The sequence below is a fragment of the Acomys russatus genome, chromosome 4, assembly GCF_903995435.1.
Source record: "Acomys russatus chromosome 4, mAcoRus1.1, whole genome shotgun sequence".
Taxonomy (NCBI): domain Eukaryota; kingdom Metazoa; phylum Chordata; class Mammalia; order Rodentia; family Muridae; genus Acomys; species Acomys russatus.
In genome coordinates, this window is record NC_067140.1 from 21,654,931 (window position 1) to 21,676,399 (window position 21,469).

A 21,469-nucleotide genomic window follows, 5' to 3' on the forward strand; every position below is an offset into this window, starting at 1 on the left:
TGTTTTCATGAAGTTTTTGTAGATACAAAACAAAAGAAAGCAATAAATCCAGGTACTTTTCAAACATATTAGTGGGGATAGCTTGTAGCCTTGGCAGCAAAGTGAAAGACTTCTTGATTTAGATTTCCAAAACTGTGCCATGAGATGCTTAACTTGGATGGGTGGAAATTGGTGATCTGCGAACTTATTGGGTTCCCAAAAGTCTCACCTGATAGGAGATAGCCACAGGACATTACATCACACTCAAAGTTGGGTGTTAAATGGCTATTATATGGTCTAGAGGCAAGGGACAGGCTGGGAGATGTGGCTCAGTTGGTAGAGTGCCTACCTAGCATGCATGATGCCCTGGGTTCAATCCCCAGCACTGGATACATAGGGCATGGTACACACATGCCTATAATCCTGCAGTCAGTCAGCAGACAAAGACAGGAGGACCAGAAGTTTAAGCTCATCCTTGGCTCTATAGTGAGTTCACGGCCAGCCTGGTATACCCTGTCTCCAGAAAGCAAAGTAGCTCAAGATGATTTGGCCATGAATATACACACTTCAACTCTCCACAAACAGGAAACTTTGCTCCCACTAGCCTACATCACTACCAGGCCCAGATGTTGATGTAATTTAGAAAGTAGCAGTGACCACCCTAGCCTACAGACATCATACTGTGACCAATCAGGAGCCATCAGCGTTGGAGCAAGACACTTCCTTCCCATAGCAAAAAAAGCCTAAGACTCCTCAAAGGGCCAGGGAATGGTTGGCATGTTTTAGTGATAAACTATTTTTAAATTAAGGTGCGCACACTGTGCCTTAGATACGGTACAATGTCCATTTAATGAACTATTGGTGTGGATGTGGTTTTCATATGTTTTTGTAAATAAACAAAACTCAGTGTAACTCACATCATTTGTGTTACTTGCCTCCTCGCTATGGGGTTCCTGCAACATTGCCAACGTGTGTGCGCGTGCAACTCTCTGATTTCTTTCTTCCACTCCATATTCTAGTTGCGGGGCGTGGGGGAGGGGGGTCTGCAGGAGTTGGGCTAGCACTTCTCCGCTTCCTTCTGCATTCCTTACACCCAGTGCAGACCTGACCCACACCAGCCCACAAAACCACCCACTCGTGGAAGAATGAAAGCCAATCTCTCTTTATCCAGCCATTCCTGCACGAGCCAGGTGAGGAGTCTGGCCTGCAGAGGGCGCCAGTCGGCTTCCTCATCTCCCCAGTGGAACCCAGAGCCCCGACCTGCTGTCACTCAGAGGGTGCCAGCTGCTCAGTGGTCATTTTGCTGTGCTGGAGATGAAGTAGGAATTCCGGTGCATAAAGCCGGAGTGCTCTTCCCTTCTCATGTCTAGCGTTAAGTCCCACAACCCCTACCTTGCTTTGAGTAGAGCTGTAACTGTAGCAACCGGTGGGGACGTGAGAGGAGACCAGGAGAGAGGAGGTCAGAGCGACAGGGGATGTGGCGGACTGATTAGAGTCTGCACCGAGTGTTAGAGACGCAAAGGAAAGTTGTTTCTGTTCTCTCTCTCTCTCTCTCTCTCTCTCTCTCTCTCTCTCTCTCTCTCTCTCTCTCTCTCTCTCTTCCTCTCCCTCCCTCCCTCCCTCTCTCTCTCTCTCTCTTTCTGGAGAGAACTAAAGTCTAGACTGAGGACCATCCACAAGAGAAGCAACTAAAAGGAGAGGATTTCATTTTATTTTGTTTTGTTGTTTTGTGGGATTTTTTTCCCCAGCTTAGGACCCTGCAGGAGCCGCAGCTGGGACTGGCCTGTCTGTTAACCATGAACTCTTCCTGCTGCCTGTTCTCTGCTTATCCGACCCTCCCTAACCTCTCAGAGCACCCTGCAGTCCCTTCTGGCAACAACCTGAGCAGCAGCAGCAGCAGCAGCAGCAGCAGTGGGTTCTGTGAGCAGGTCTTCATCAAGCCAGAGGTCTTCCTGGCTCTGGGCATCGTCAGCCTGATGGAAAACATCCTGGTGATCCTGGCTGTGGTCAGGAACGGCAACCTGCACTCTCCCATGTACTTCTTCCTGTGCAGCCTGGCTGCAGCCGACATGCTGGTGAGCGTGTCCAACTCCCTGGAGACCATCATGATTGCCATTATCAACAGCGACTCCCTGACCTTGGAGGACCAATTCATCCAGCACATGGACAACATCTTCGACTCCATGATCTGCATCTCTCTGGTGGCCTCCATCTGCAACCTCCTGGCCATCGCCGTGGACAGGTATGTCACCATCTTCTATGCCCTTCGTTACCACAGCATCATGACAGTGAGGAAGGCCCTCACCTTGATTGTGGCCATCTGGGTCTGCTGCGGCATCTGCGGCGTGATGTTCATCATCTACTCCGAGAGCAAGATGGTCATCGTGTGTCTCATCACTATGTTCTTCGCCATGGTGCTCCTCATGGGCACCCTGTACATCCACATGTTCCTCTTTGCCAGGCTACATGTCCAGCGCATCGCAGCATTGCCACCCGCTGACGGGGTGGCCCCACAGCAGCACTCATGCATGAAAGGGGCTGTCACCATCACCATCCTCCTCGGGGTTTTCATCTTCTGCTGGGCCCCTTTCTTCCTCCACCTGGTTCTCATCATCACCTGCCCCACCAACCCTTACTGCATCTGCTACACGGCACATTTCAACACCTACCTGGTCCTCATCATGTGCAACTCGGTCATCGACCCCCTCATCTATGCTTTCCGAAGCCTGGAGCTGCGAAACACATTCAAGGAGATTCTCTGTGGCTGCAATGGCATGAACTTGGGCTAGGGTACCTCCGGAGGTGCTCCAGAGCTAGCCAAGAGGGGCTTGGAGACAAAAACAACACTCATAACGTTAACTACCGTAGCTGTGCTTGCCTTGTCTTTACACTGGGACATGGCGTGGAAGGGGCCGTCTACGCGGATCTGCATATGGGTAAGTTAGAGTCTACTCTACTGTGTAGTCTCTGGAAGAATCAGGGAAGGCTGCGCTGGGTGTCTTCTGTGATCATCCCTAGGCACCCAGGGCTTGTACTTCCTGCCTGTTCACCTGCTTTGTCCCAGCAACTCTGTGCTTCAAGCCAACCAGACGGGAGGGCTCTTGTGGACAGAAAGCGTGCTCAGACCTCTGGTAAGCAAATCTGCTCACAGCTACCACCTCCAGCTGTCGGCTTCGTGGAGAGCTTTTGCTCATCATCTGTGAGAGACCGGAGTTTCCATTCATGTGGTTACAACTGTGTAAAAACAATGTGACGTTCATTTCCCGTTTCTGTGCCAGCCTCCCCGACCCCTGCAGAAAGAAAATAGCGTGGAGATGTGGTGGCCTTCCCTCTGCGCTGTTGTCATGGTTGTTACTAGTGTGGGCCTTTCATTCATTAAATCTAACCTTCAAAACCTAATGAATCAAAGTGCCATGGCCAGTGAGAGGATGTTGTATCTTCGGATTTTGATTCCAGGTCATTTCAAGGTAAATGTTACTCTATTTTTTTTAATGGTCTTCTACTGTTGCTTCTCTGCCTTTCAAATAAGAGGACATGGTGGGCAGGCAGGTATGCATTTCATAGAAACTGAGGATGGCTTGAGCAGCTGAGCTGCCTCCAGCTCCTTTCCTTCCTTACTCTGAAGCCCCGTTCCCCGATCCTGGTAACTGTGTGTCCATCAAGTGGTTATTTGCACACCATCTCTAAGAGAGGCTCTGTTTTGGCTGTTGCTTCTTTTGCTAGATGTGGTGTCCTAGTCAAATGACCCTGATGGCAACATCTGTACCTTGTTGAGCAAAGCAGTCACCTCCACCACCACCACCACCACCACTGCCACAGGGCAAGATTTCCAGGCATGTTGAATAACACTGTGTGTTACTGGCAATTGCCGGGTCCCTCTAGCATTACACATCTTCAGCTAGTGCTGTCCCCTCGGTCTGTGTTTCCCGGCTTTTGAATATATGAGATGGAAGGACCGCTCTTGAATTTTTCCTGCTAACATGATAGTAAAAATCATTTGTTTCCTGCTTTGATCGTGACGCTTGGAGATAATAAAGACTTTGGCTTCTGTGACCACTAAACACGTGTGTTATTGCAGTGCGGCCCCCCGGAATCATCCTGCTTCCCACATACGGACACAGCACAGGACCTATGTAAATGGTATTAAAATAGTGTTGGGGGCTGGAGAGATGGATTGGTGGTTAAGAGAGCACTGGCTGATCTTGGTAGAAGGCTGGGTTCCATTCCCTGGATCCACATGGTGCCTCACAATCATCTGTAACCACAAGTCCAGATCTGACACTCTTTTCTGGCCTCTGAGGACACTGCTTGCATGTGGTGCACAGACACACATTCAGGCAAAAGACCCCTATGCATAAAATAATAATCCTAAAAGTGACATCGGTGACAAAGTTTGTGTTTTCTAATGCAATTTCTTTTAGCTAAACCACAGAACTATCCCACTCAGTTTCCCAGCTTACCAGGCTTCTGGATCCTCAGCCACTGCCATTCCATACTATTTTAATTAAAACACTAAGTGAAAGGAACTATTAGTTCATATTCAGGAAGCAAATACGAAAATGGTAAAAACAAAACTATACGATCAGCTGTAGGAATTATAATGACCTTGCTCTGAGGAAACGAGATTAAAAAGCACTTCCTTTTCCTGTTTTTGTATCATTTTTCACATTGTTTTCTCTTCACCTGACATCAAATCTTTAAGTGGTGTCACTTTGGATGAGAACACATGCAGTCTCGTGGGGCTAAAAGGACCATGAGGCTACTCAGAGAGTCCGGCTGTGGTGTGTCCTGTGTCCTGCTGCTGACATCTTTTGGCCCCAACATGTTGTTGTCAGCAGATTTCCACAGTCAAACAGGACCCAGTTCTCAGTGTGACCATCAGTTCTCAGAGGTACATTCAGACAAGAGCATCCCAAGAACCACCTCTTTCTCAGGTGGACACTCTGGTTCTGCAGGTCTGAGTGGGATCCTGAAAGAAAGAATCTGTTGTGTCTGACTCTCCCTGGGATTTGGTTGCTGGTCAGAGGGCCATATTTTCAGTAGAGTGGGCACAGAAGACTTTCAAACAAGCCTAGTGTAAATCTTCATAGAGTATTGGCCTGGGCCAGGAGCCAAGAAAGAGTTTTATAGGAATTTACTGCTTGGACCCTTGCAGCATCCTACAAGACAGATGCTGTGGCTATCTGCATACTTCAGGTGAGAACTCTGAAACCCAGGTTAAGGAGATCCCAGGGGGAACTCAGCTGACAGATGCACACATGGAGTCTCTGCCTCAGGCTGTGCAGCCCTTGTCCCCTCATCAGCCCTGTCATGGTTTGAATGCGAAGTGCCTCCCATCCCTTATGTATTTGGACACTTGATCCCAAGTTGGTGGTGCTGTTTTGGAAGGGAATCTCAAAGTGGGGCCCATCTGGAGGAAGTGACCTGGAAGTCCAGCCCCAAATCCTGTTATTTGCTTCCTGACTGTGGGTGACACGGGGCCAGCTACCCCAGATTCCTGCCACAATGACTCCCACCATGACCGCCTGTGTACCCTTTAACTGTGAGACAAAAGAAGAAACCCCGCCTTAAGTTGCTTTTTGTCAGGTCACAGCAATAAGAAAAGTAACTAAGACATGAGCTGCAGTTTCCTTCTCATGGAAGCTGGAGGGTGACTGAGTCTGAATGGCCTCGGAGGCGTGAGCTCCCACGTTGAGAGGCTCTAATGCATGCTCCCACTGCTTTCTGAAAGCTTGATGGTTTTCCCGAAAGATAAGTTAGCATGAAGAGGCACAACTAGTTATTTTACTTAGTATAATTTTCCCAAAACGCACATGGCCCCGGGGAGCACAGAAGAGGTAAGTCAGAGTCTACTCAAGCTTTCGCTGACTTCCTGTCCTCAGGAAAACAACCCTGGAAGTCGGGGTGCTGCTGGCCCCAGTTCCTTCTACAGTCCATCTCAGATCTTTGTGAAGGAGCCCGTGGGATGCTGGGACTCAGGTAGGAAGGTCCATCAGCTCCCTCCTTCTAAAGCACTGATCCATGGCAGGGCTCCACCAGCCTGCTGCCTGAACCCCAGGAAGATGGGCATTTCTCTCAACCCTCCCCTCTGTCTCTCCCTCCCTCCCTCTCTCTCTCAATTTCTTTCTCTCTCTCCTGCCTCTCCCTCTCTGTCTCCCTCCCTCCCCCATCCCCCTTGTCCTCTCTTCCTCCCTCCAACAAAAGGCGACCAAAGTCCCTAACTTCAGGAAATCAAAATATACCATGATTTTAATTCCTTGGCTAACTGACACCTTTCAAATTTAAGCTAGAAGCTAGACTTAAGATTTTTCTTTACAACTTAGGGTCTTAACCTCTGTGGCTGAAACCATTATCACCCACTCTCACCTCCACAAAAGTCTATTCTCCACACAGCAGCCGTGCAAGTGTTTAAAGCAAACGGCGGGGAGATAGCGCGGTCTTGTTCAGAGCTCTGCAGGCCTTCCCACTGCAGCTTAGTAAAACCAGTTCTTCCCCTGAATGAGGAGTCTGGGCTCTGTGACTCCTGACCCTTCTAGCATGTTCTTCCTCTTTCTTGTGCCATAGACTCAAATCCACCATGCCCCAGGTGGTTTGCTGCTGCTTCTATTTCCTCTGCTGGAACAGTTTCCCAGATCCACCTTTGGTTGGCTCCTTCTTATCCCTCCGCCCTCACCAATCCTCAAAGATGCCACTTTCCCTGCTGAGTCTCTCTGAACAAGACCCAGCCATTTCTACCTCATTGTCTCATCACGCACCTTGTTGTCCGTTGTTACTCATTTCACCCCCACCTGCATCTTCCACTAGGAAGAAATGTACAGTAGATAAAACTAGTCAATTATGAAAGTTGTCATTAAACAAATGACTGATAAAAATGCTTAGGGGAGGCAGAAGTAGGCAGATCTCTGAATCCCAGCTTAGTGTGATTTACATAGTGAGACTCCATCTCAAACAAAGTACATGTTCAAGTCCAACCAAGGGGATATAGTCCACCGGGGGTCCTCATGTTATTTCTGCTCGCCAGCCAGCCAGTCTAGCCCAGTTGGCAAGTTCCAAATTAAGTGAGAGACCGTGTCTCAAGAAACAAAGTGGAGAGTAACTGAGGAGGACATCCAAGGTTGACCACTAGCCTACACACACACACACACACACACACACACACAGGAAAAGCATTCTCAAGACATGTAGTCTGTGATTGGCATGGTTTTGTTGACCCTGGTCACTCTTTGGAGCAGCTTCAGGGAACCTTGGCACTGAATCCCACCAGGGTTTCTCAGTCTCTGCACCACGAACATCAGTCTGGAGCCATACACTTCTCTGCAGCCAGACATCCCGTGCAAGTTAGAGAGTGGAGTGACAGCCCTGGTCTCTGTCCCCCCAAGATACCAGGAGCACCATAACGTTACGACATGTGACAGTAATAGCTCCAGATGTTGCCAAATGCCTATGGAGGGCAAGGTCACCCCCAGACGAGAGCCACTGAATGACTCCTCTTCTCCTTTCAAAGTGATGCCAGATAGAGACGGCATCACAGAGGAGCCTGGTTCTGAGCATGTTGTCAAGGTGACAAGTGTGAATTTCAGCCACTGCCCCTGAAAAACAAGAGTTAATGTATTTGGTCAGATAACCCATTAGTTCAAAAGGCCAGTGGTATGGTGGTGGTTGTGTCACTTTGACACAGAGCTACTGTACTCAGCCACCTAGGATGAAGGACCTCAGTAAGCTCTCTGTAGCCTTTTCTGCCAGGGAACTTAGCCTGCTGGATTTGTCTGTTAGTTTATCTCCCAGCCTCCAAGCTAAGCTAGCAACCTACTGATAAGAGAACCACAAATTCAACAAATAGAAGAGACAAATACCTCAAGTCCAATAATCCCCTTTGGAATTTGGTTTCCAGTCCCCAAACTCAGACCCGTGCTTGAGTCCTGCTGCACGATGCCCATTGATGTGCACTTACTGGGTAATTACTCTTTGTCTCTATGGTTCGAGGCTAGCTTTAAAGAAACAGAAGGGAGGGGCTGGGGCACTCGGCTCAGTGGTAGAGCACTCTCTTACACGGGCAAAGCGCTATGGTCCCATTCCCAGCACAGGGGGCAAAGTCAAGGAGGGCTGGGGTGGCCCAGTTGGTTAAGTTCTTGCTCTGCAAACATGAGGACTTGAGTCCAACTCCAAGACCCAACAGAGAACAGCTGGGCATGCTGGCATGTGCTCACAGTTTCAGTGCTAGGAGGACCAAGACAAGAGGGTCCTTGGGGCCCACAGTCCAGCCATCTGACTGAAACAGTGAGCCCCCAAGGCAGTGAGAGAGCTCACACAAAAGGTGCATAGTGACCGGGGAACAGCAGCCAAGACTGACCTCTGGTCTACATTCACACACGTGTGGATGCACACTCACATACATACGAGCAAGGTACAATGAGGGTGAAAACTTCTGTATAGTAGCTGGCACACAGTTGGTGCAAATTAAGTGCTCACTCTCTATCTAACATAGGCTGTGGGCAACCCTGTGGACCAGGTGGCCCAGATCGCTCAAAAGAGAATGTCAACCTTCGGCTCACTGGCCAAACACCAAGAGATACTGCCAAGAAGGAGTTGGGCGCCTCCTCACTGTGTTTCAGTTTGTCGTCACCTTTTCCTGTATTTGTCATAGAGGGAGGTGGGTGTGCTGCTGGCATTCTGTCTCTTGACTTATGTGTAAAGGCTCAGTAAAGCCATCTCAGTGTTGCTCATGTTTTACTTATTTATTTATTTATTTATCAAGACAAGGTCTTACTATGTAGCCCTGGCCAGCTGCAGCTCACTATGAACAACATCAGGCTGGCTTCAAACACATAGAGATTTGCCTGCCTCTCTGCTGGAATTCCCGAGTGCTGGAATTAAAGGTGTGTGGCACCATCACTTTATAATTATTACATTTTTATTTATTCATTTGTTTTTGCGGGAGTGGGGGTCTTGCTTGTGTGTGAGGCTGAGACTGGATGGAAAGACAAGGAAAGGTAAAGAGACATGAGAAGGGGAAAGAACTCCTCACCTCACAGTGTGGCTGAAGCATCTTGGCTTTTTGTGTTTTGTTGTTTGTTGTTTTGGTTTTTTATTTTGTTGTTGTTGTTGTTTTGTTTTGTTTTGCTGTTGTTGTGTTTTCTTTTGTTTTACTTATTTATTTATTTGGATTTTTTTGTTTTTTGTTTTTTGAGACAGGGTTTTTCTGTGTAACAGCCTTGGCTGTCCTGGAAGCTACTTTGTACACAAGGCTTTTCTTGAACTCACAGATATCCCCCTGCCTCAGCCTCTCAAATGCTGGGGTTAAAGGTGTGTTGCCAACACACCCGACATGGCTGAAGTATCTGGAAGAGTTTTGACGTAAAAGTTGCTGTGTAGATTGTCTGCCTAAAGACAATGTTCATTTGAGTTGTTTTATTTGTGAGTGGTGGGGGTGTGTGTGTGTGTGGGGGTAGGTGGGTGGGTGGGTGAACTCTACAGTCGGTCCTGGGTGCTGGTGCCACCTGGGGAAACATGAATGTTTGGATAGAATTATCTCTAGGAAGGCAGCTGTCACAGCAACTTTTTTGTTAGATATGTCAGAATTCTTGACCCTCAGCCAGCAAAGAACCTCATCCAGATTCCCCTTACCGTCCCTCATACGTCGGCCATCTCTCCACCACCTGTGTCACCAAGCAGGTGAATTTCTAGGAGCAAATGTGCTTCTCGTAGCTGGAGGCTGCATCTCAAGGGGCCCGTGGACTGGCACCTGTAGCAAGTGGCCTCAAGAGGGCTACAGATATTGTCTCAGGAAGAGGGAAAAGGGCATGAAGGGGCTTTTTTTGTTTGTTTGTTTGTTTGTTTTTTGTTTTTGTTTTTGAAACAAAAGAAAACCTTCTCCTCTCTCTCCATAAAATCTTTTGCAAAACGCATGCGTCAACAGGGCTATAAACAATGGAGCCAGGCTTCGTGGGGCAAAATCTGGCTTCAAAGGGGACCCCTCCCCCAGCACTCACAGAAAGTACCCAGACGGGTGTTGAGTCACTTCATATCAGGGGATTTCAATTAAAAAAATGGCCCCCCAGATTGTCCTGTAGGCAAGTCTAGGGTACATTTTATTAGCTGATGATTACAGCGAGAGGGCCCAGATCACAGCAGGTGGCACATTCCCTAGTCCAGTGAGTCTGGGCTACATAGGAAAGCTACTTGAGAGAGAGAGAGAGAGAGAGAGAGAGAGAGAGAGAGAGAGAGAAGCATCCTCCACCAGTCTCTCAGTTGTTCCTTGTCTCCCAGGAGAGATTTACTTTGCCTCGCTGTCTTAGGGCTGCAATCTGTGGTGGTTGCTTTGTCGCTTAACACAATCTGGAATGTCCTAGGAAGAGAGTCTCAGTGAGGAGCTGTCTAAATCAGTGGGCCCGTGGGTGGGTCTATGGGGGAATTGTCTTGCACTGACTGATGTGAGAGCATCCAGCCTAGGGATGGGTGACACCGTTCCCTAGGTTTGTACAATGGACTGCATATACGTGCTCTCCCTGCTCTTGAGTGGGCGTGGCTAGCTACTCCAAGTTGTTGCTGCCTTGACTTCCCACAAGAACAGACTGCACGCTGGAATTATGAGCCAGATAAACCTTTTCTCTCTTACATTGCCTAGGTCAAGGAGTTTTATCATAACGGCGGACACAAAACTAGAACAGTTCTGTATCTGTCAGGAAGTTACGGCGACAGGAAGGCTCAGAGGGTGAGGCTGCCTGCTGACATCTCAGCCAGCTGACCAGGAGGCAGAGAGGACAGGAAGTGGCGCACCAGCCTCACACACTTCCTCCAGCTAGATCCCACCTCCAGAAGGTTCTACAACCTTCCAGGACAGCACCAGCAGCCAGGGCTCAAGTGTCCAAGCATGCTTGTGGAGAGCATTTCACACATTCACACCACGATGGAACCAGAGAGGTTCAGTACCCATAGACCCCCTTCCTTCTTCCTAAGACCCCCCCCACACACACACACTAGAAGTGTTCTTAGGAGGGAGGACCCACCTTCTTCCAAAGTCACCACTTTGCATGACGCACATGCCTGGTCATGTCTGAACATCCGGTACATGAACAGGTGAGAATTCAGGACTGGCTATTTAATTCATCTACATGAGTCAACAATGGTGTGCAGAGCCTGCCAAAAGGTTTAGACAGAATTCAACCCTACCCCTGCTTCTCAACCCTGGCCCTGTTTCTCGTTGCCTTCCCCCCAGCATGAGGCAGGTGACTTCCATCTGTTCATTAAGAAAACCTGCCGTGACCCTGGCAGCAGGCTCAAGCATTTGGCGAGATATTTCAAGGACACGATCCATGGTTAATTCTTTCACTTAGCACATTGCCCAGCGCCCGCTAACTTCCTTCGCTAGTCCTTACCTCTAATTTCATTAAAAGCTATCAGTCCCAGGCTGGAGAGACAGAGCTCAGTTGGTAAAGTACCTGATTTGTAAACTCAAGGGCTTGAGTTCGATCCCCGGAGCCTTGGGTATGGTAGTGTATGCTTATAAACACAGTGCAGCAGAGGTGGGGACCGATGGACCCTCACGCTTGCTGGCTTGCCAGCCTGGTCTGTGGTGGATTCCTCTGACCTCCCACATGTATGTGCACACATGCACACACGCGCGCGCACGCATGCACACACACACACACACACACACCCCAGTTACCACATTTACGCTTAGCACATAATCCTTAGAGCTTCTCAAACATGAATGAAGTCTGGAACTCTTGGGGCCTTGCTGAGATGAAGACTCTGACACACGGGACTGGACCAGGCTTGGCACTCTGCATTTCTAACAAGTGCTGGCTTATCACCCATACTCTAGGCTGAGGCTCATATTTGGCCTAGCATGCTAGGCCTCCCTTGTCGGAGCTATGAGAGCAAGATGGGTCAATTTCTCACAGCTGAAAAATCAATCACAGCAAGGGTGGCTTCCTTGCAAAGTAAAATGTACTGGCGGGGTCTCTGGAGGCCAAAGGAAATGCCTCAGAAAGTCCAAAGAATCATAATTTAGTGAAATTGTTCTGAGCTGTCCTTCTCGGGGAGTTGTCTTCACCATCTTATCCCCAACCTCCCACAGTGTCTGTCTATGTGGTATCAGCTTGTCTGAGGTAAAATGAAGCAAATGAGTTCCCAGCATGCCAGGTGTGGGTGTGACTCACCAGCACAGAGCACCCTGAGTCATTCATTCTAGATGACTCCATGAGTTGTATTAAAAAAAAAAAAAAAAAAAAAAAAAAAAAAAAACTTCTGAAAACTCCAGAAAGGGTGAAAACAAACCAGCAGGCAGGCAAGGTGTGGTACAAGTGAGAAAAATTCTACAAAGGTGGGACTATTTGGACCCATGAGAAGCCACACCCACAACCTCTCTCTTAATATAGCTCCCTCAACCCACCCACACCCACACCCACACCCACCCTTGCCAGAAAGTCCAGTATGGAGATACACCACTGAAATCCCAGTACTTGAGAAGAGGCAGAGTCAGGGAAGCAAGTTCAAGGTCATCCTCAACCACATACCGAGTGTAAGGCCAGTCTGGGCTATAGGAGGTTCTTCATAGATTTAAAAATGATAACGCGGTTTCTCTTTTGTTGCTGAGCAGGCTTGAATGGTCTGGTGTGATGTGCTTTGAATGTTGTTGCTGGGTGCTGTGAGGGTCAGCCAACTCCACTCAGAGTCACTGCCCCAAATGGGAAGGAACAGGCTGTTGAGCAGCGGGAGCCTGTGTGGTGGGTCTTCCCTGCGCTTGAGCGGTAAACAGCAGCCCGATGTGGCCACAGAATACAGTGACCTATGGTGATGTGCATGTGAACTTTACTCAAGAAGAGTGGTCTTTGCTGGATCCTTCCCAGAACAGTCTCTATAAAGATGTGATGATGCTGGAGACCTATATGAACCTCACTGTTATAGGCTACAATTGGGAAGACCATAATAATTGAAGAACATTTCAGAGTTCTAGAAGAAATGGGAGTGGCATATGGCATCATCATGAAAGTGGCGGTGCAGCAAGCGTCACACACGGCAGCTAAAGCAGGAAACTCAGAGCTCACATCCCCAACCTGCAGCTTGAAGCAGAGAGTGGGAACTAGAGATGGTGTGTGGATGTAAACTCTCAAGCCCAGCCTGTGACATAATTCCTGCAGCAGGGCAGCATTTCCTAAATGTTCCCAAATGACACCACCAACAATGGAGGATTGATTTTTCTGACTTCAAGCTGACTGGCATGCTTGCTTTCTGTTACATGAACCAATTTATGATGAAGAAAGACTCTGTGGGTAATGCGTCAGGTGCCTCAACGCCTGAGAAACAGGAATGAATTGTTACACGAGAAAAGGATTCATGACTAAACTATATTTGATAAACAATTTGTTTCATTTTAGCTATGTACTCGCAGTGCTATCTATGTGTGTGCTTATGCACATGCATGCTGGGCCCAAAAAATATTAGATTCTTTGATCTTTTTGTAGTATGAATTACAGAAAATTGTCAAAAAAAAAAAAAAAACTGACCCTGGTTCTGGGAATGAACTTGCCTTAACTCCTTGGCCATGCCTTTAGCCTTGTAAATATTTTAAAGTCTTTATATATTGTCTTGATGTAAGGAAATAGGAAAGAACTCATACAAGGTAAAAAAGAAAAAAAAACCCTTATTCATGTAAATGATTTGAGAAAGACTTTAAAATCACTTTTCTTCAGTTTCAAAAAAAATTCTTGTTTGATCTTTTATTATTTTTAACCATTCCCTTGAAGGAAGTAAATTATTTACCATATTCACTGGAGTGTAATGGAGATCAGCAACTGTGGTTGTGCTTTCTATTTAGAAATAATTGGAGCAGGTATTGAAGTTTGCTGTGTGTGTGTGGTAAATCCATTTACAGAGGTTAATTAGGTCATTCCTCTATCCCTTCTGTGGCTTCTTTTTATCTATTGTGTTTTTGCTTGGTGATAGGTATTTTTGTTTGTTTGTTTGTTTGTTGTTTTGTTTTGTTTGTTTGTTTTTCTGCAATATATAGAATGGGATGCTCATCATCTAAGCGGTTCATTGTTTATTTAAATGTCAGGCAGTGTGTGGTCATACTTTTCGAGTAAGTGTGCCTGTGAAAGGGTGGTGGGTTGTTGTTCCTTGTTTTGTTTTTGTTTTTTTTCCATATTTTCACAAATTCCCTTCACATGTTGTTCATTATCCAGCCTGGTTTGGGTGTGGCTCATTAGTCAGGGCTGCATCTGAAGTCTTGATGCTCATGTGCCAGCCTCCTGAGTACAAGTTCAAGCACAGATGCGCCTGTTTTTTCAACACATTATAACAATGTTAGAACTAAAATGCTTAATAGAAGGCAGCAGAAGAAACATTAAAACCTCATGTATGTATCCAAAGCACCATTTTCACTTATCTGTCAGAGATGCAATGAAGCAGGATAATCAACAGTCAACTGCATATCTCACAACATAGCTTAGTTGGTACAGATTTGTATATAATATTTGATGGTCCATGCTCTTTCATGTCCCCATTAGTTACCATTTGGCACTTCACCTTTGGTTATGCCTTCTAATGGAATTATCTAGAGATGCTGGATAATGTAACTGCAGTGAGATTTATTTTTTTTAACATTTATTTATTGTATGTACATTTGTATTGTTGCACATATATACAGTGGACTACCTATAGCGGGAGGAACCATGACACAATCAGGAATTGTATGAAGGTTGCATTCTTGGTGTTTTGGCTGTTTGTGCTTGACAGTCTTGAAGAAAACATCTTTCCTATCTTGGTGTATCTAAAATTCTAAATGTAGGTCAATATCTATATCTTGTGATTGTCAACTTGAAACATCTATCTAGATCTAAAAACATCTTAACCCCTAAAAGACTACGCTTAATTGTAAAACTAAGTGGTCTTTGGGTCTCTACCCCACAACACTGGAAGCTGGAAAGATAGCTCAGGGGTTAGAGGTGTGCTGCTCCTGCAGAAGACTCAGTTCAGTTGCCAGGGGCCGTGTCTGGAAGCTCACAGCCCCTGCAACTCCAGCTGCAGGGCATCTGACACCCTCTTCTGGCCTCCAAAGGCATTTGCTCTCACATGCACATACTCTCACACACATAATTTTTTTTAAATAAAATGTCCTTTAAAAAATAGGTTTCCTATGTGGATAAACCTCAAATTCAATACACTGGAAACTCCTTGGGAGTTTTGAGAAAAAGCGGCCCCATACAGACAGAGAGTAACCAATAGTTGCCTGGGGCTGGGTGGGAATTGGGACCTTTCTGGAGTGATGAAAATGTCCAAAACTGGATTGAGCTGATGGTGACATAACTCAATAAAATTATTAAAGATCATTGTCTTACACTTAAAATTCATTGTTTACAAAGGTCAAGATTTATAATAATGAGATACTTGCTGTCCCAGGATAAAACAGTTCCTGCCTCACTTCCCTAAACCAACAGGATGAGTTCCTGAGTTTGTTGGCATCAAGGAGAGAAGCTTCGGTTCTGGACAGACCCAAGTGCAAGGGCACACCAATGTGACAACAGCAAAGCCTTGTCAAAATGGTCCAGCTCCACTCTGTATCATGGGTCAGGCTGTAGCTAAATTGCAGCATCCCAGGGCCAAGAACACAGCTCCACCTCCCTTTCAGCAACTCAGTACCATGGCCTCTGTCTACTCTCAGTTCAAGGGCTGGAGCTGTAGTGCAGTGGCAAGCATTTGACTAACATGCATGAGGCCTTGGGTTCAGTTCGCAGTACTGGAAAGGGAAAGTGTGTGTGTGTGTGTGTGTGTGTGTGTGTGTATCTGTGTGTGTGTCTATACGTGTCTGTGTGTTCATGTCTGTATCTGTGTGTCTCTGTGTGTGTTGTGTGTGTATGTGTGTGTTCATATCTGTGTCTGTGTGTGTCTCTGTGTTGTGTGTGTCTGTGTATCTGTGTCTATGTCTGTGTGTGTCTGTCTCTGTCTGTACATGTGTGTGCATGTGCACGCATGTGTGTTCTTATGTCAGACCCAATCCCAGGGTATAGGTCATTGGTCCCCTCAGTAGGATGCCAGATAAAATAGGGTTCCCAGTTAACTTTGAATTTCAGAGAACCGATCTTTAGTTTTTCTGTGTAAGCATATCCCATGTTTACATAGGACATATTTAAATTAAAAATGCATGCGCATGTCAAAGGGCAATCTTGTGGGGTTGGTTTTCTCTTGCCATCTTTACTGAGATCCATAGATCAAACCTAGTTAGTCAGGCTTGCATGGCCCTGCATTGTAAAAGCTGGAAGGCTTTAGGAGATCCTGCAAAAAATGCTCCCTCCCTCTCCACTCTGTCATGGTGTGTCCCCTTACCTCACAACGAAAGCCTAAAAGGAACTTCAAAGAAGAAAGAATGTCTATGTGGCATTTTTTTCTTATTTTGCTAGAAAAATAATTATCTTTTTTTCCAGTGCACACCTTGTTCAAAAAGTACTCGTTGGTAGCGTGATTCACAACATCTGAAGCATCTATGTGCTGGGCTTTTTGTGGCATTACATGTGGTTCCAACAACAGACTTAAAGGGTAGATTTAATCTTCCTGTTTGTCAAAGAAAAACAAGGCTCAGAAGGTCATATGAACCTCGAAGGACTGGGGGTGTGGTTGTCTGTCAAGCTCTCAGAGCACTTGGGTGGATGTGTTCTAACCAGCTACCCTGGTAGGATATATTACATATAGGGTATTATGCACAGGGTATATTCTATATAGGCCCTATTATACATAGGACTTATTGTAGACACATATATGCCATATGGCATGTGGGGTTTATTATATAGGCTATACACATAGGGCATATTACGGATAGGATATGTTATGTATAGGATACATTGTGTATAGGACATAGTACATTCTATATTAGAAGGAAGGATTCACACTCCATACTGTAGGAAGGGATCTGTACATACACATTATGAGTAGGCCCATCGCATGCACATTGCTAATGACTTTGTTCTGAGTTAACACCCCAGCAGAGGTGGCACCTGGACAAGCCCAGGACTGGTACCAGAAGATGCTAACCAAAGTCACCATCCCTGGGAGCATTGGGCCCATCTGTATGGAAAACAAGCATGAGGAAGGTGCACAGGAAATGGCAAGGTGGGAGGAGCTGCAGGGATAAGGCTGGCCACCTAAGCAGAGGGGCGGGACTGAGTGCTGACTGACTGACTGCACTTGTCTCCCCCTTCTTGATAATGGCTGGCTGAAGATGAGACATAAAGGGGTCTTCTGTGGTGTGAGCCTGTTGCCTTCCCAGACACTGGACTTATGACTAAAACACAGTTTAAAGATTCAATTCTTGTCTCTGCTCATCGGAATTGGTGGCAACAGACAGCAGGGACCTTGGTGTTCTGAGAACAACGCTATGGTGACAGCCTGTGATGACACTGACCATGGAAAGAAATTACACCTGCCGAGGCCTTAGTGGGCATCAAGCATGACTTCACATCCTTTAAAAACACTAACTTACTTAATTTTGTTCTTACTTAAATCTCTAATCCATGCTCAAAGGTAGAAAGTATCAATTGTGCCCTTTTACAGACAGGGAAACCGAGGCACCAACTGGCTAAGTATCCATGCCCAAAACAGGCAACCAGTCAGTATGACACTCTTCTGGACTATGGGATCTAAATGTCTCCCATGGATTTACTGTAAACTGTACTGTTGTTTTCAACAGCTTTAGTTTAAAAGCTTGATTTTGAAATTGGAGGGGGGGGCGCGGGGCGGCTGTTGTTGGGTTTTGTTTTGTTTTGCTTTGGTATTTCATTTCGAGTCATCTGTCCTCCAACTGAGGGACCTTGGCAAATCACTTCAGGTGTCTGAACCTTGATCCCCTCCACTGTAAAATGAGGACAACTGTACCCTGTATCTACCTACACCTACCATCAGGTCCTTGTGAAAACAAAAAGAGATCAGTTCCCATCAAGAGCTTACCCCAGTGCCCAGCACACTGAAGATTCCCAATAAATGATATGATGATTAATAAAGAGGTGTTTGCTGGGCAGCAACCCCAACTGGCCAGGCAAGATGAGGCCATGGGTGCAATAGTGGCAAACCTGTTATGGGAGTAAAGTAACCCGACCATTTTCTGATTGGATCTGAAGCCTGTTACACAGGTAGGCACTCCCATCTAGTACTGTAAACCCAGTCAACAGCCTGCAGCTGAGGGGGTCACAGACCCTGGTGGAGAAGTTATTGATGCTATTTTCCTAAATAGATGCTATGTGCCTTAGAAAGGAATGAAGGGAGGAGTGGGGAAAAGAAGAAGGGAAGGAGGAGAAGGAAAGAAAGAAGGAAGGAAGGTAGATAGGAAGGAAAGAAGTCAACTCCTGGCTCTTGTCTTCATCTCTGTAATGATAGAACAAAACTGCATGCATTCTGCCATCTATAACCCAAGAACTGGCCTTAAATTGAGAATAACAGGGCTCCATTTCAGTAAAACATAGGAAGTGCTTACCAAGGAGACTGAGTAAGTCAGAGCCTCCAGGGGGCTGTATTGCGACAAGACTGTGAGAGGGAAGAGAGACCCTTGTGCACCCCAGGGTACTATCCTGTGAAATGGTACCTCAATGCACCGCCAAAACGTCACGTCTATCAGAACCTCCCGTGTTTGTAAGAGTCTTTGAAGATGTACTTATGCCAAGAAGGTCGAGAGAAACCCACTCCTTATAAGAATTCACTCCTTGGTAGGACCCAGGGGAGCTCTTCCCATCAGGGTCCCCCATTTCCTGCTCCTCCTCCTCCTCCTCCTCCTCCTCCTGTTTCCACGCACAAAATAATTGTGAGAAAGTAGCAAGCCTACTCACCTACCAATGTCAGGCCTGAGATAGCAGATTGTTTGGAGCCAAATATTACCATTTGGTAATGACTTAATGCAGGTCCCCATGGAGGTGTGCTTAGCTCGGCGAACGCATTAGGAGATTGGCAACATCCATTCTGTGTGTTCTGTACAGTGGAGGTGTGGGATAAATGGGCTTCATCTTCGGGCAGCCTTGATGCACCTGAAATAGGGAGCAGAGTCATCACTTTTATGTAGAAACAGCCACATCCCCACAGTACACATGGGCTCTGGCCATGGCACCCAGGCCCTGTCCCTGAGACCAGAATCACCTTTGCTCTACTTAGGTGGCTCGGTTAGTGATATGGTACCCTCAACCCACCCTCAAAAACTCATGTCTATCCAGAACATTCTGCATTTGTAAGAGTCTCTGAAGACGTAATTGTACTTAAAAACTCAAGAGGAATTCACTCCTTATAAGAAACCTCCTTAGAACACAGGGGAGATGGGGAAACGAAGTCTCTAAGAAAGAGGCCAGACGGAGAGAGAGCAAAAGCTGAAGGAGTGAAGTCACAAGCCAAGAGCTGATGACCACACCAGAGGCCAGAGGAAGGAGGGTCCCCACCCTAGAGGTTTCCATAGGAGGGGTGTCCTGCTCAAACCCTGATTTCAGACTTCTGCCTCCTGAGCCCTGTTGCTTCAAGCAATCTGAGTGTAGGATTTTTGTCCCCAGAACACCAATACAGAAGGAGAATGTGCACCATGACGAATGAGACTGGGAGACAGACAGGAAGAGCTGGCGGTGGGCGGGGGGGGGGGGGGGGGAGGCGGTCAGGCGGGGCCAAGGCAGGAAGTGGAAGTGAGGGGAAACGCAATGGTTGATATTGACTGTCAAACTAACAAGATATACAAGTCACCTGGAAGAAAAACCTCTGGCCACACCTGCAGGGAACTTTTTAGATTGGGTTAATTGAGGTAGGAAGTTCATTTGACAGACTGAGATTCTGGATTGGATGAAGGGGAGAAAGTGAGCTTAGCACTTCTCTCTCTCTCTCTCTCTCTCTCTCTCTGTGTGTGTGTGTGTGTGTGTGTGTGTGTGTCTGTGTGTGTGTGTGTGTTTGTGTGTGTCTTATTACAGATACAGTGTCACCAGCTGCCTCATAACCCCTGCCACCATGACTTCCACACCAGGATAGACTATTTTCCTTCCAAGGATGAGACAGACTAAGCCTTCCTTCCTTGTCTTGCTTTTGTCATGGCAATAAGAACGGTAACTAAGATAGCACCCAATCCAGCAGTTGACCAACACCTCCTCCCACAGTGGCAGTGACCAGGGTCACTCATCAGAGCTGTGTGTGTTAAAGGCACGTCTGACGCTGTCAGAGAAGATTTGGATGGATCATGCAGCTTTCTCTCTGCATCTCTTTACTCTCCTCAACAATATGGAAGCCATTCTTGTTATATGGGTGCTGAGTCTGGGGCTCAGAAAGGCAGGGTTCTCTGGGCCACCACACCAGGAGGAGGCAAAGCTGGGATACATGGAGTTGAGCCTGAAGCCTGAGCTGTTTTCACCATGGCAGTAGGAAAAAAGGACCGTACCCTTTATCTTAGACAACAAACCCGTAGCTGGGTATAGGAGTTCATGCCTGTAATCTCAACACTTGGAGGACTGAGGCAGGAGAATCAGGGCCAGTTCAAGACTAGCCTGAGCTATGTAGAGAGCTCTAAGCCAGCATAGACTAAAATTAAACCCTTTGGTGGCTAATATTGTCAAAGTGAAAGAGTCTACAATCACCAAGGAGATAGATCATCTTCAAGGGTTCATTCCCAGCACTCACATGGCAGCCATCCATAATTCCAGCTAACTAATAAACAAACAATTGCCAGGCGTGGTGATCTACACCTTTAATCTCAGCACACAGGAGGCAGAAGTGGGCCTATCTCTATTTTAGGCCAGCCTGGTCTACATAGTAAGTTGCAAGTCAGCCAGGACAACATAAAACCCTGTCTCAAAAAAAAAAGGAATATATTGAAAGTTTAAACCAACTTAGAAAGAAAAATTAGTTTAATTTTAAGAAGACTCAGCCTTCAAAATCTGATGTTTGCCTGATACCCCAAGTCTGATGAGACAGACACACCCCTTTAATGAGAAAGCCCAAACCTCCTGGTCTGTCCGCCTCAGCAGTTCTATGATTTGATAATGACCTGACGCTCAGTACACCAAAAATTTTGATTTAATTTAATGGAACAAGAACTGACTGTTGCTGCCTGGGAGAAAAGTATTAATAATTATATACCATCTAAATGAAAGGTCAGAGTGTCCCAATCTGGGAGAACTGTCACATGAGCCATTAACCATTTAAATGGATAAATTCTGACTTCTATGTTTTGAATGACTTCTAAAGCTTCTCTCAGCTGTTGCCTTCCCTTCTGAGTTCTGAATTCTCTGCACAAAGAACAAGCACTTGATAGATGCACACCTTAGATGGACAGTCCTGACATGCACTTAATAGGTGCACACCTAGATGGGCAGTCCTGACATGCACTTGATAGGTGCACACCAGATGGGCAGTCCTGACATGAACTTGATAGGTGCACACCAGATGGGCAGTCCTGACATGAACTTGATAGGTGCACACCTTAGATGGACAGTCCTGACATGAACTTGATAGGTGCACACCTAGATGGGCAGTCCTGACATGCACT

At 46.6% G+C, this 21,469-nt stretch overlaps 1 protein-coding gene across 1 annotated transcript; it reads left to right on the forward strand.

Moving 5' to 3' along the window:
• Positions 1-1,760: 1,760 nt before the first annotated feature.
• Positions 1,761-2,837, forward strand: Mc3r (melanocortin 3 receptor). The gene has a single exon (XM_051144964.1). It carries the CDS (start codon positions 1,776-1,778, stop codon positions 2,766-2,768), a length of 993 nt encoding a protein of 330 aa, XP_051000921.1. The 5' UTR covers positions 1,761-1,775; the 3' UTR covers positions 2,769-2,837.
• The last annotated feature ends 18,632 nt before the right edge of the window (positions 2,838-21,469 follow it).